Below are 10,277 nucleotides of genomic sequence, written 5' to 3' on the forward strand. Positions count from 1 at the left end.
AAAATTTTTGTGTCTCATTATAGTCGCTAATTTGTGACTATTTGGCGACTATAAATATATCGTCACAAATTAACGACTAATCTGTCACAGGTGAATATCGTTGCAAATTTGCGACCAAAGAGCAACGAAAGGACGTTAGCAACTCATTTGCGACTATGATAACCTTACATATTTGGGCCAATTTGCGATTCGTTTGCGACCGTTTTGGAGTTTCTTGTAATAATGTTTAGTCACACATTGGTCACATTTGTTAATTAGTTTGGTCACAGATTGGTTACTCGTTAATAATCCCAAACCTGCAAAGTATTATAGAGTACAAAAACATAAGCAAATAAAAGACTAGTTCATATGGTTTGAATCAGTGTTACATAAAGGAGAGGCTGGTGTGGTTTCAGTAGGTGCGAGTCCAGCTGGTTGGATTGCTGCTTCTGTGGTTGTTGGAAGGGTGCCTGTTTGTGTGCTGGGTGGTATGATGACTGTTGGGTGGTATGATGACTGCGGTTGTTGGTGGTTGAGAAGCTAGGTGGCTGCTGCGGTTGCTTCTGGCTGTTGAGTAGCCAATAATTCTGCAAAGGCAGGATCTTTGTTCCTCATGTAGGAGACCATCATCTCCAAGCTTGTGATACGACTTTGATCTTTGTGTCCCTCCTCGTCACGTCTAGCATTTTCTTGGTCCACTTCAGCAAGCTTACGACGAGCAGCTACAAGATCTTCTTGCATCTCTAACAGTGAAGACGAAGAAGAGCTTCCATAACTCTCTTTTCTCTTCCCATTTTTGATCGTCTCTTTCAGCTGTCCAAGTCGAAAGGGGTTTCCCTTATTATCTGTGAAAGTACACTAAACACAAAAACATTTTTAGCTGTAAAGAAAGAGAAGAGAAACTGTAAAACCAGAGAAGAGAAGAGAAACCATTCATTCTCATAAAGAAAGAGAAGAGAAACTGTAAAAAAAAGTCGATCAAAACAAAAGAAGATTATAAACATAGAAACAAGAATACAATTAAGTGTTTACTCAAAACCAGAGAATCAACATCAAGTAATCTCAAATTTCTCTCAAACGTCAAAAAGAGCAATCAAAACTAGTCAATAAACATCAGCAAAATCAGACAAAGAACATAAGCAAAACCAGAAAATGAACATCAACAAAATCAGACATAAACATGAGCAAAACCAGACAATGAAATTCAGAAAACCAGACTCTACTCTTAAGCAAAATCAGACATAAACGTGAGAAAAACAGACAATATTACTCAGAAAACAAGACTCTCAACATCAGCAAACCAGACACTCAATATCATTAAACTAAAGTCGAAATTACCTTAAGAAATATGTCATCTTTAAAAACGAAGCTATGAAACAGTCACACTTTATCCATTGTCATTTGATATCACTGGTTACAACGAAGCCATCAATTACCCATAACACTTTTATGAGTACCATACTCTAGATTTAGACTCGTAGCATCTTGTTTTGAGCTCTTATAATCACATACCCAAAGACTCCAAATTTATGACCCAAAGACTCCAAATTTTAAGACCCAAAGACTCCAAATTTTCCGCAATTGACGTCTTATCAAATCACTAGCTACTCTCATATTCAAACTCGAATTCATCTTAACCCAGAAACGAAAGCATGAGTCTTATATTCAAAATATGAAAAAGGGATAAATCTCAATCGAAATTGTCAAGCTCCAAAGACCAATACCAAGAGGAAAAGAGAAGATGTTGTCTTACCATATAGTCTCACGATCAGGGATATCATGTTGACTCAAGATTGGTAGATGTTGTCTTCCAGGAAGAACCATTAAAGCATCCAACAACTGCTGAAAGTCTTGTTGCTCATGATTCGGCTCCTGAGGCGGCGGTTGATGCTCCGGATTTGGAGGAGGCGGCGGTTGATGATGGAGATTCTGGTACATTGGTTGTGAAGCTTGAGCCGCTGGTAGTGGCTGACGGAGAGGTCGTTGTTGAGACGATGATGGATATTGACTAGGTAACACCGGCTGAGAAACCGAACCTGTCTCGTAAGATGACGGGTTGGAGGAGTGAGAAGACGACCCACCAACTCCGTTTGATCTACCGCCACTGTTAATTTGAACACCACCGCCGGATCTGCCAAAGAGAAGCGCCGGAGAGGAAGCAAACAAGAGGAAGAGAGCGCCGTAGAGGAAATGGCGGAGAGAAAGCAAACAAGAGGAAAAGAAGCGCCGGAGAGGAAGAATTTCTAGAGAGATTCTAGGGCTTCTCTTGTTTTTGTTTGGGAAAGTGTAAACACTTTTGCTTTTTGAGATATGTAAAGGGTCAATAAACACTTAATTATATCACCAAATTATTTTGGACCGGGGGAAATAAATTCCCGCTTAATATTTGATGAAAATCTGAATTATTTTGTATCAGTCACAAAACGGTCGTTGTTTATACTCAATCCCTAAACATTATACCCTTATGAATTTCACATTTGGTCGCTATTTAGTTGCACAACGGTGTCAAATAAAAAAATTGGGGGGAAATCGAAACCGCCCAAACACTTAGCAAAAATCTTAGAAATTTCGCGATTAGTATCAAATTCGTCGCAACATTGGTCGGCAAATAGTTGCAAGAATTGTTGCAATATAGTCGCTAACTGAACCATAGTTACAAATTGTTGCAATTTTGCAACTCTTTTGTGACTGTCGACTATTAGTCACAAGCCAAAATTTAGAAATCTACACATTGTCATCCAAAATGGTGATATATATCACTCAAAAACACTCATATTAGTGTTATAGAGGACATATATTAGTTTAAGGTTGAAAAACTTATCAAAACTCAAGTAATATAGATATTTTACTAAATCCCTAAGCATTACTCATAAGAGTATCAAATTAGTCGCACCATTGGTCGGGAAATAGTTACAACTGTTGTCGCAAAATAATCGCAAACTTAGTAATAGTTACAAAATGGTGGCAATTTTGCGACTGTCTTGTGACTGATATCGATTAGTCACAAGATAAAATTTAGAAATCTACACATAATGATCCAAAATGGTGATATATATCACTCAAAAACACTCATATTAGTGTTATAGAGGACATATATTAGTTTAAGGTTGATTTTTTTTTGCAAAACTCAAGTTATATAGATATTTTACTAAATCTCTAAACATTACTCATAAGAGTAATGTAACAAGACAAAGAGATTTGAATGTTTTGAATGTTTTGTTTTTAAACATCAATATTAATGTCTTTGGTTAAGTTTTTAACTTTATATGCAAACAAATTTAAAATGTGAAAATTGAGAAAACAAAAATCGAGAGTTGGTAAATAGTCGCAAACTGGTCGCTTTATCAGGTGTCAGTCGCAAAATCCTCAGGTGCTAGTTGCAAACCGGTCGCTATCGCTGCATTTTTAACGTGTTTTGTACCAACTCTTTCTAACTAATTTGCAACGAAAGTGTAACTATAACAAGTGGTTGTTAACTAGTTGCACATTTGAGACTACATTGCGATGATCATTTGAGATCAAAAGTTGAGTCGCACATCAGTCGCATATCAGCCACCCATTTGCGACTATAATAAATTAGTCTGTAATCGGTCTTAAAAGCGTCACAAATTAACGACCAAGTATAGACTATTTGTTTTAGTCGCGGAATAGCGACTATATTCCATCGGTAAATATTGTGGTCGCTAAATGGTCGTTCAGAAGTCACAAAATAGTCGCAACCATTTGCGACCAATAATTCAGTCGCAAAGTTTAGTTGCAAAACGCAGGTTTCGCGTACCACCCGCTTCGAAACCCGCGTAAGAGTGGGGAAAAGATTGGAGCCAATCCGATGTAACAAGCGCCCTATCAAGCTTCTTACCAATAGGGTTTGAATCCTGATTATTAATCCAAGTAAACTTAGGGCCAGCAGAAGACAAATCCCCAAGCTCACAAAAAGAGACCGTGTTCTGAAAATCTCTCATCCCTGTTGTGTTGAAAGCATAATCCAGTGCTCTAGAGTGGTCCGTCATAGATAAAATTTCATTGAAATCTCCTAAGACTATCCATGGCAGGTCAGGTTGCAAAGACGTTGATTTTAAATGACACAAATCAGCCCATAAGGTTCTACGATCCACCACAAAATTTGAGGCATAAACAAAGGAGCAGAGGAAGTGAACTCCGGAACTGACCACCGTAACATGACATGAAATATGTTGAGCACTCTTGAGAATAGGAGTTATCGAAACATCAGAGTTCCAGCAAACCCATATTCGTCCCAGCCTATGAAAATCATAATTTGTGATTGAAGACCAGCCTGGCAAAACTGAACTAATGATAGAGTCTGAGAAATTCTCTTGCACCCGAGTTTCCAAAAAACATCCAAAAGCCGGCCTTACTGCTTGAATCCAATTACAAATTGCATCGTGTTTGCGAGGCATATTGAACCCCCAAATGTTCCATGAAAAAAAAGACGTCATTACTTCCGTGAGGAAGTATTTTTATGTCCTTTGGCCCCTGGTGCTAGTCGATTTGTAATGGCCTTAGGAAGTCCCCTGGAACAGCTACGGTTACGACTCGACTTTCCTTTGGCTTTCTTTGTTGTCTCAGTATCAAAAGAAGTGTTCACACCCTGCAAACCCTCCTCTTGATTCTCAGTTTCAACCTTCTCACCATGCTCAGTTTCTACTAACTCGCCTTCCTCTTTCTCCTCCACAATATTGTTTTCCACAACTGGCTTTCCCGTGTCAATTTGCGAATCCGGAACTTGCGTGTTATGGGCCTGAGATTCATCATCCCCCTCAACTTGCAGGACACGGAAACCTCTTGGTGAGACAGACTTTGCGACTGGCTCTTCCGCCTTTTTTGAAGTAGATAGAGACGCACTCCCACTGTTTCTCCTCACAACAGTCCATTGTTGTTATTGATCCTTCTCTTCCGATTGGACCGACAAGTGTTCAACCATCTCAACACTCTTGGTGTTACTTGGATGCAACGGAGTAGTGTTCTCGAGATCTTGAAGCAGGCGTTGAGCAAGTTACTGCACTGTGGTGTTTGCACTAGTTCCCTCTTCCTTACTCTTTTCAGGCTCTCTTCTCGGACTCTCTGCTAAAATCTTCACCTTCTCAGCCCTAGTACAATCCTTTTCTTTATGTCCCCAGATGGAACATAGCTTACACTTAGGAGGTAGCCATGGATAACTCAGTAACTAACATCTCTTCTCCCTTCTCATTGGTGAAACTTATCTTTTCAGTCAAATCAGATTGTAGATTAACTTCAACCAAGATTCTAGCCACATCAAGACGGAGACAATGCTCTGTTTTGGGATGAAGCTTCACAAAATATCCCACAGTACTAGATAGCAACTCTAATCCCTGATGAGAGAACATGTAGCCTGGAACATCCCGTAAATCTATCCACATAGGCATCGCAGAGAGATCCGGTGGAGCTTGTGCAGCCTCAGGGTTCCATTCACTGACAACCAAAGGTATGTCAGCGATATGCCAGTACTTCCTTTTCAGGATACGTTCACGGGTTTTGGCGTTTGCAACGCGGAACAGTACCGCAGTCTTGCTAAAGATCTGCACATCAATCTTTGCCGATTTGTCCAAGATAGTCCAAATGCGATTGACTGTTGTGTGAATTGTACCAACGTGAGGGACATCTCCCATGAAGTGCCCGACGATAAAATTCTTCCACAATGGCAACGCATCTACCAAAATCTCCTTAGGGATGGAGATCCGTGCCACACCATTAGTAACAACAAAATCTGTTTGAACCTTCACACCAGAAGCTAGAACTTCCTGAACCACTGATGTCCACGATTCCTTTTGAGAGAGCGGGGTCGTGTGCGCGAGACTTACGTGAGGAGGTGACGATGAACTATCCACTAGGGGCGGCGGCATCCCCATTGCACCGGCGGAGGCTTACCTTCAAATAAACAATTGGTATTATAACTCCCTTTTTAGCTATTATAACAATTATATAATATATTTAGGAGTGAAAAAATGATTAGTTAAATTAATTAAATGTGAAATTTTGAAAAATAATTTGTTTGTTTTAATAATTATTATGGATATGATTTTGGAGAAGAAAATATGTTATTATGTTAAGACAAGTATCAATATGCTATTCTAATTTAGTTGGCTATATTAAGCAATATGTGGTGGACGGCATCGCCAACAAATGTATTATGTATTCTGTTAATGGTATTGAGGTTGGTTAATAATGTGGATCGTACTTTCTTATCACCTCATTAATGGCCAACATCCATATCGAGTATATTATGTATATATTCTATTAGCATATGGTCTTGGTCAACCAATGTTGGGGTTGTACCATTCTGGTGTGTATTCGCAGATCTCTGTCATTTTGTTCAGATCATTTGATTACATATTTCTATTAATATATGTTATGATGTGATTTATTTTATTTATAATTAATTGAATTGGATTTATGTTCGTTAGTACCATCACAGAAGCATTTTTTTATGCGGGAAAACTTGTTGGTACTTGTTTGGTAGGTTTGTGGTCTTATTAGGCGATTTTTTTTTCGCTAACATAAGTTCTGGTTTCTTTGCAGACAACTTTGAGGAGGAGCAAAGTGCAACTGAAGTTTAGAATCTGTATTTCGGTCATAGAGAGATACTTGGTAGATTTTCCTACATTTAACTTGTTTTGTTTCTCAGAATAAGATAATGATGAGATTTCATACTTTATACATTATGAAAAGTTTAGTATTTTATTCTTAGTAATTTTTTTTAAAAAAAATTTTGGACATTACAGATTATCTAGTATAACGTTAGATTCATAATTCAAAAGAGAAAACAATAAATCATATTGCTATTAAATAGAAAATTAGTGGTAATATTGAGAGTATGAAAGGCCATTTGGAAGGTGTATAATAAGGAGTTGATTGGAAGAGGAGAAAGGTAAAATACAAAGTAACTTGAACTGGAATCTAAAGTAGTTTCAAGATGTTGTTAGGGCTGTTCTTAAAAATGATGTATGTAGAGAGATACATATGTATATATAGTTGTTAAATATTTTAGGGATGAATGGTAGTTGTAAACCAAGAAGAAAATTGTACGGTTCAAGTAAGTTTTACACACATAAATCAACCAATATTTACATTTTTGGATGATTTAGTAAAGAGAAAAACTTCGTTTTGAGTTTATCAATTTAGCATGTTGAGCTTTAGATGATCTCATATGTACCTAATATTCACTTAATATATATATGTACATGAAATCGAAGGCTTGTCTCAAGTAATGAAATCATTTGATGAAAATATGGAAGAAATCTGCTCGAATATACTCAACCTCGAGATATTGGATGTTTTGCAGGTACTAATACAACATGATTGACAAAATTAATATATAATATCTACAATATTATAAATTGTAAAAGACATTCTATGTAAACTTGTGTGTGGAGCTATGAATCAATGTAATAGACTTCAAAAGACGATTCGAGATTTTTAATGCTTCATCTAAGCCAAGTTGGAAAATGAAAAGAAAATTATCAAAAAAAGCTGGAAGTTGAAACCTTTTTAAGCAGTTAATGTCGAGATTGAGAAAAGTTTGGTCAAATCGAAATATGGAACATGTATATAAGTACAAGGAACTACAAATTTACAATAGTGTTGACTAATACGAAGTAGAAAGTTTGCACGGATGAACAACAAATCATCAAAGCTTATCGTACAAATTAAAATTGTTAATTTAATTGTTAATTTAGCTCGATTAGGCATGACTAATTAAAATTAAGATTATAGATGTTTTAGCAAATTCATCTCTTTTTTTTTTATGTTCAAAAAAGTTATTCTCTTCTAGAAGAGGTTTAAGTGAGGAAAATTTTAACACACATAATTTATATAGCGGAATCACGTTTGTAAACATGAAAATTTTATGAATGTTCTACATGGTAAAAATACCAAAATCACGTTTTCAAAACCTGAAAACGAATACCACTCGTCACTAACGATATATAGTGAGATCGATTCAAATTTTTAAGAAAAGAAATTCAAACAAAGATAAAGATAAACGAATTGAGAAAATTGATCTTAACATAGGTTTTACCAAATTAGACTACAAAAAAATTACCTCTCAAATTAGTGATCCCAAATTAGAATATTTAACTAATCTGTGAGGTTGCTTTTGGTCTCTCTTTTTATCTAAAACAATAACAAATGTAGATTGTGTGGTGTTAAGATGGTGTTAAAATCTATATTAATCTAATTTCCTCTTTGAATACATATAAAGATAAATTTATATTGCTCGTTTTGTTAATAATTCCTCGCTTTGTCGTTTTCAGAATCATATAAACTACAAGGGAATAAAAGAAAAACATCAAGTCAAAATGAAGGCTTGGGTGATATGTTTGATGGTAATAAGCATTTTCATGATGATGGAGCCAACGCTAGCTGCTGGTGTGGGTAAATTTTTAAATCCAGGGGTGCTTGATCCGTGTTTGCGTCCTAATCCACCAGCAGGGTGTCAGGCCCCAGGATCAGCTGGGAAACCTAAAGAGCGAGTTAATGAGTATAAAGCTGGATGCTCCAAGCTTACCCGGTGCAACCGTGCCGGATAATCATGATTTCTTTCATTATTTTTATGAGAAATGTCGCATTACATTGTAAATATGCTCATAACTTTTTCAACTATAACAATAATTTGGTACATACAAAAAAATTATATAACAATACTGAATCTTCTAAAGTGTTATTTAGTATATTTGATGTTAGTTTCGTCAAACGATCCACCTTCGTTTTTTCTTAGACTACCAAAATTTAGAGGTAAATTTGTTTTCATTAGCCAAGGAATGTTTAATTATTATCTATATGTTTTTAGAAATTGTTTCATTCTTTTACAAATAGATCACTTTACAAATAAAGATCAAACTTTTTTAACAAATAGATCACTTCACTTTAGAAAGAAAAAAAAAAAAAAAAAAGAAACTTAATTATGGGCCAGGACATCATATCGCTAAAAGCATATTCTTGGAAAGTGCAATGTCCACCTAAGGTACGCCATTTCTTGTGGCAAATTTTAATGGGATGTGTACCGGTTACGGCGAATTTGCGGAAAAGTAGAATGATTGTGATACACGATGTGTCCGATGTGGCTCATCAGAGGAAACGATCAATAACACACTCTTTCTGTGCCATCCGGCCCGACAGATTTGGGCGTTTTCACAGATTCCTACGGTCATGGGACTTTTTTCCCACGAATTCTATTTTTACGAATTTGGATCACTTATTTTGGAGAATACCATCGGAATTCGATTCATAAGCTTTCCCTTGGATTATCTGGTATATTTGGAAAGCACGTAATGAAAAAATATTTGGAAATATAGACAATGACCCACTAGAGGTCTTACTGTTAGCGGAAAAAGAGGCACATTTGTGGCAGTCAGCTCAAATAGAGCTTATTAATGAGAATCAAGGCTTTATGGATTTGGTGACTTGATCTCGAGTGAGGGATGCTTCACTTGAATGGAATTACTCAGGATACCTTTGTTTTGTGGATGGATCATGGAAAGAAAGTGATAAGTTCTCTGGTACATGATGGTACTGTACATCATCAAGTGGAGAACCACCAACCATGGGAGCTGCCAACCTCCGTAGAAGTCTATCTCCTCTACATACAGAAGTCGAGACCCTTCTTTAGGCAATGAAGTGTATGATTGGTGCAGATAACCAAGAGGTAGCGTTCTATACACATTGTTCAGACCTGGTGAAGATGTCTTCTCCAACCGAATAGCCGACGTTTTCAGTGTATTTGGAGGAGTTCCAGAGCGACAAGGAAGAATTCTCAACATTTTCTCTATCTCAAATTTCTCGTAGTGCTAATGTAAAAGCCAATAATTGGCATGAAAAGTTCGTACGGAACCGCTTCATATCACATATATAAACAATATTCCTCAGGAATGGCTCTTTTGAGCGATAATTAATTTCGGATGACACACAAAAAAAAAAAGCTTAATGTTTATTCATGAATTGATCTATTTTTAAAAGAATGAAACAATTTCTAAAAACATATGGATATTAATTTAACAGATTTTTTTTATATAATAAAAAGATTGTTTAAAGCTATATTCCCTTTATTTTTTCATATTGATATATATATATATATATATATATATATATATATATATATATATATATATAAATCCAACAAAAATTGTAACTACTAGATGAATATCAACGCTACGCGTGGATTTATTTTGAAAATTGTGAAGAAAAAATTATTGATTGTTCTTGCTAATTTATGTTTATTTTTTATTTGTTATTATGTAGGTAATAAAACTAAATCTTCTTAT

General features: G+C 36.0%; 2 protein-coding genes across 2 annotated transcripts; one reads left to right on the forward strand and one right to left on the reverse strand.

Moving 5' to 3' along the window:
• Window positions 1–254: 254 nt before the first annotated feature.
• On the reverse strand, window positions 255–3,941 carry LOC110227091. The gene is made up of 3 exons (XM_021020291.1): window positions 3,758–3,941; window positions 1,733–2,309; window positions 255–837 (listed from the first exon to the last, which is right to left on the reverse strand). The coding sequence occupies exons 1-3, from the start codon at window positions 3,939–3,941 to the stop codon at window positions 789–791; spliced, it is 810 nt and encodes a 269-aa protein (XP_020875950.1). The 3' UTR covers window positions 255–788.
• A 4,233-nt stretch (window positions 3,942–8,174) lies between these two features.
• Window positions 8,175–8,667, forward strand: LOC9299257 (protein RALF-like 30). The gene has a single exon (XM_021021341.1). It carries the CDS (start codon window positions 8,316–8,318, stop codon window positions 8,544–8,546), a length of 231 nt encoding a protein of 76 aa, XP_020877000.1. The 5' UTR covers window positions 8,175–8,315; the 3' UTR covers window positions 8,547–8,667.
• Window positions 8,668–10,277: the final 1,610 nt, after the last annotated feature.

The sequence above is a fragment of the Arabidopsis lyrata genome (genome assembly GCF_000004255.2).
Source record: "Arabidopsis lyrata subsp. lyrata unplaced genomic scaffold ARALYscaffold_9, whole genome shotgun sequence".
NCBI lineage: Eukaryota > Viridiplantae > Streptophyta > Magnoliopsida > Brassicales > Brassicaceae > Arabidopsis > Arabidopsis lyrata.

Bases quoted from the DNA above. Each gene is read 5' to 3' on its own strand.
- LOC110227091 (XM_021020291.1), bottom strand. From the start codon at position 3,941: ATGAGAGATTTTCAGAACACGGTCTCTTTTTGTGAGCTTGGGGATTTG. The intron at 2,310-3,757 runs GTACGCGAAACC...GATATAATTAAG, and splicing joins CGCGGGTTTCGAAGCGGGTG to TGTTTATTGACCCTTTACAT. The intron at 838-1,732 runs GTAAGACAACAT...TTTTGTGTTTAG, and splicing joins CCTGATCGTGAGACTATATG to TGTACTTTCACAGATAATAA.
- LOC9299257 (XM_021021341.1), top strand. From the start codon at position 8,316: ATGAAGGCTTGGGTGATATGTTTGATGGTAATAAGCATTTTCATGATG.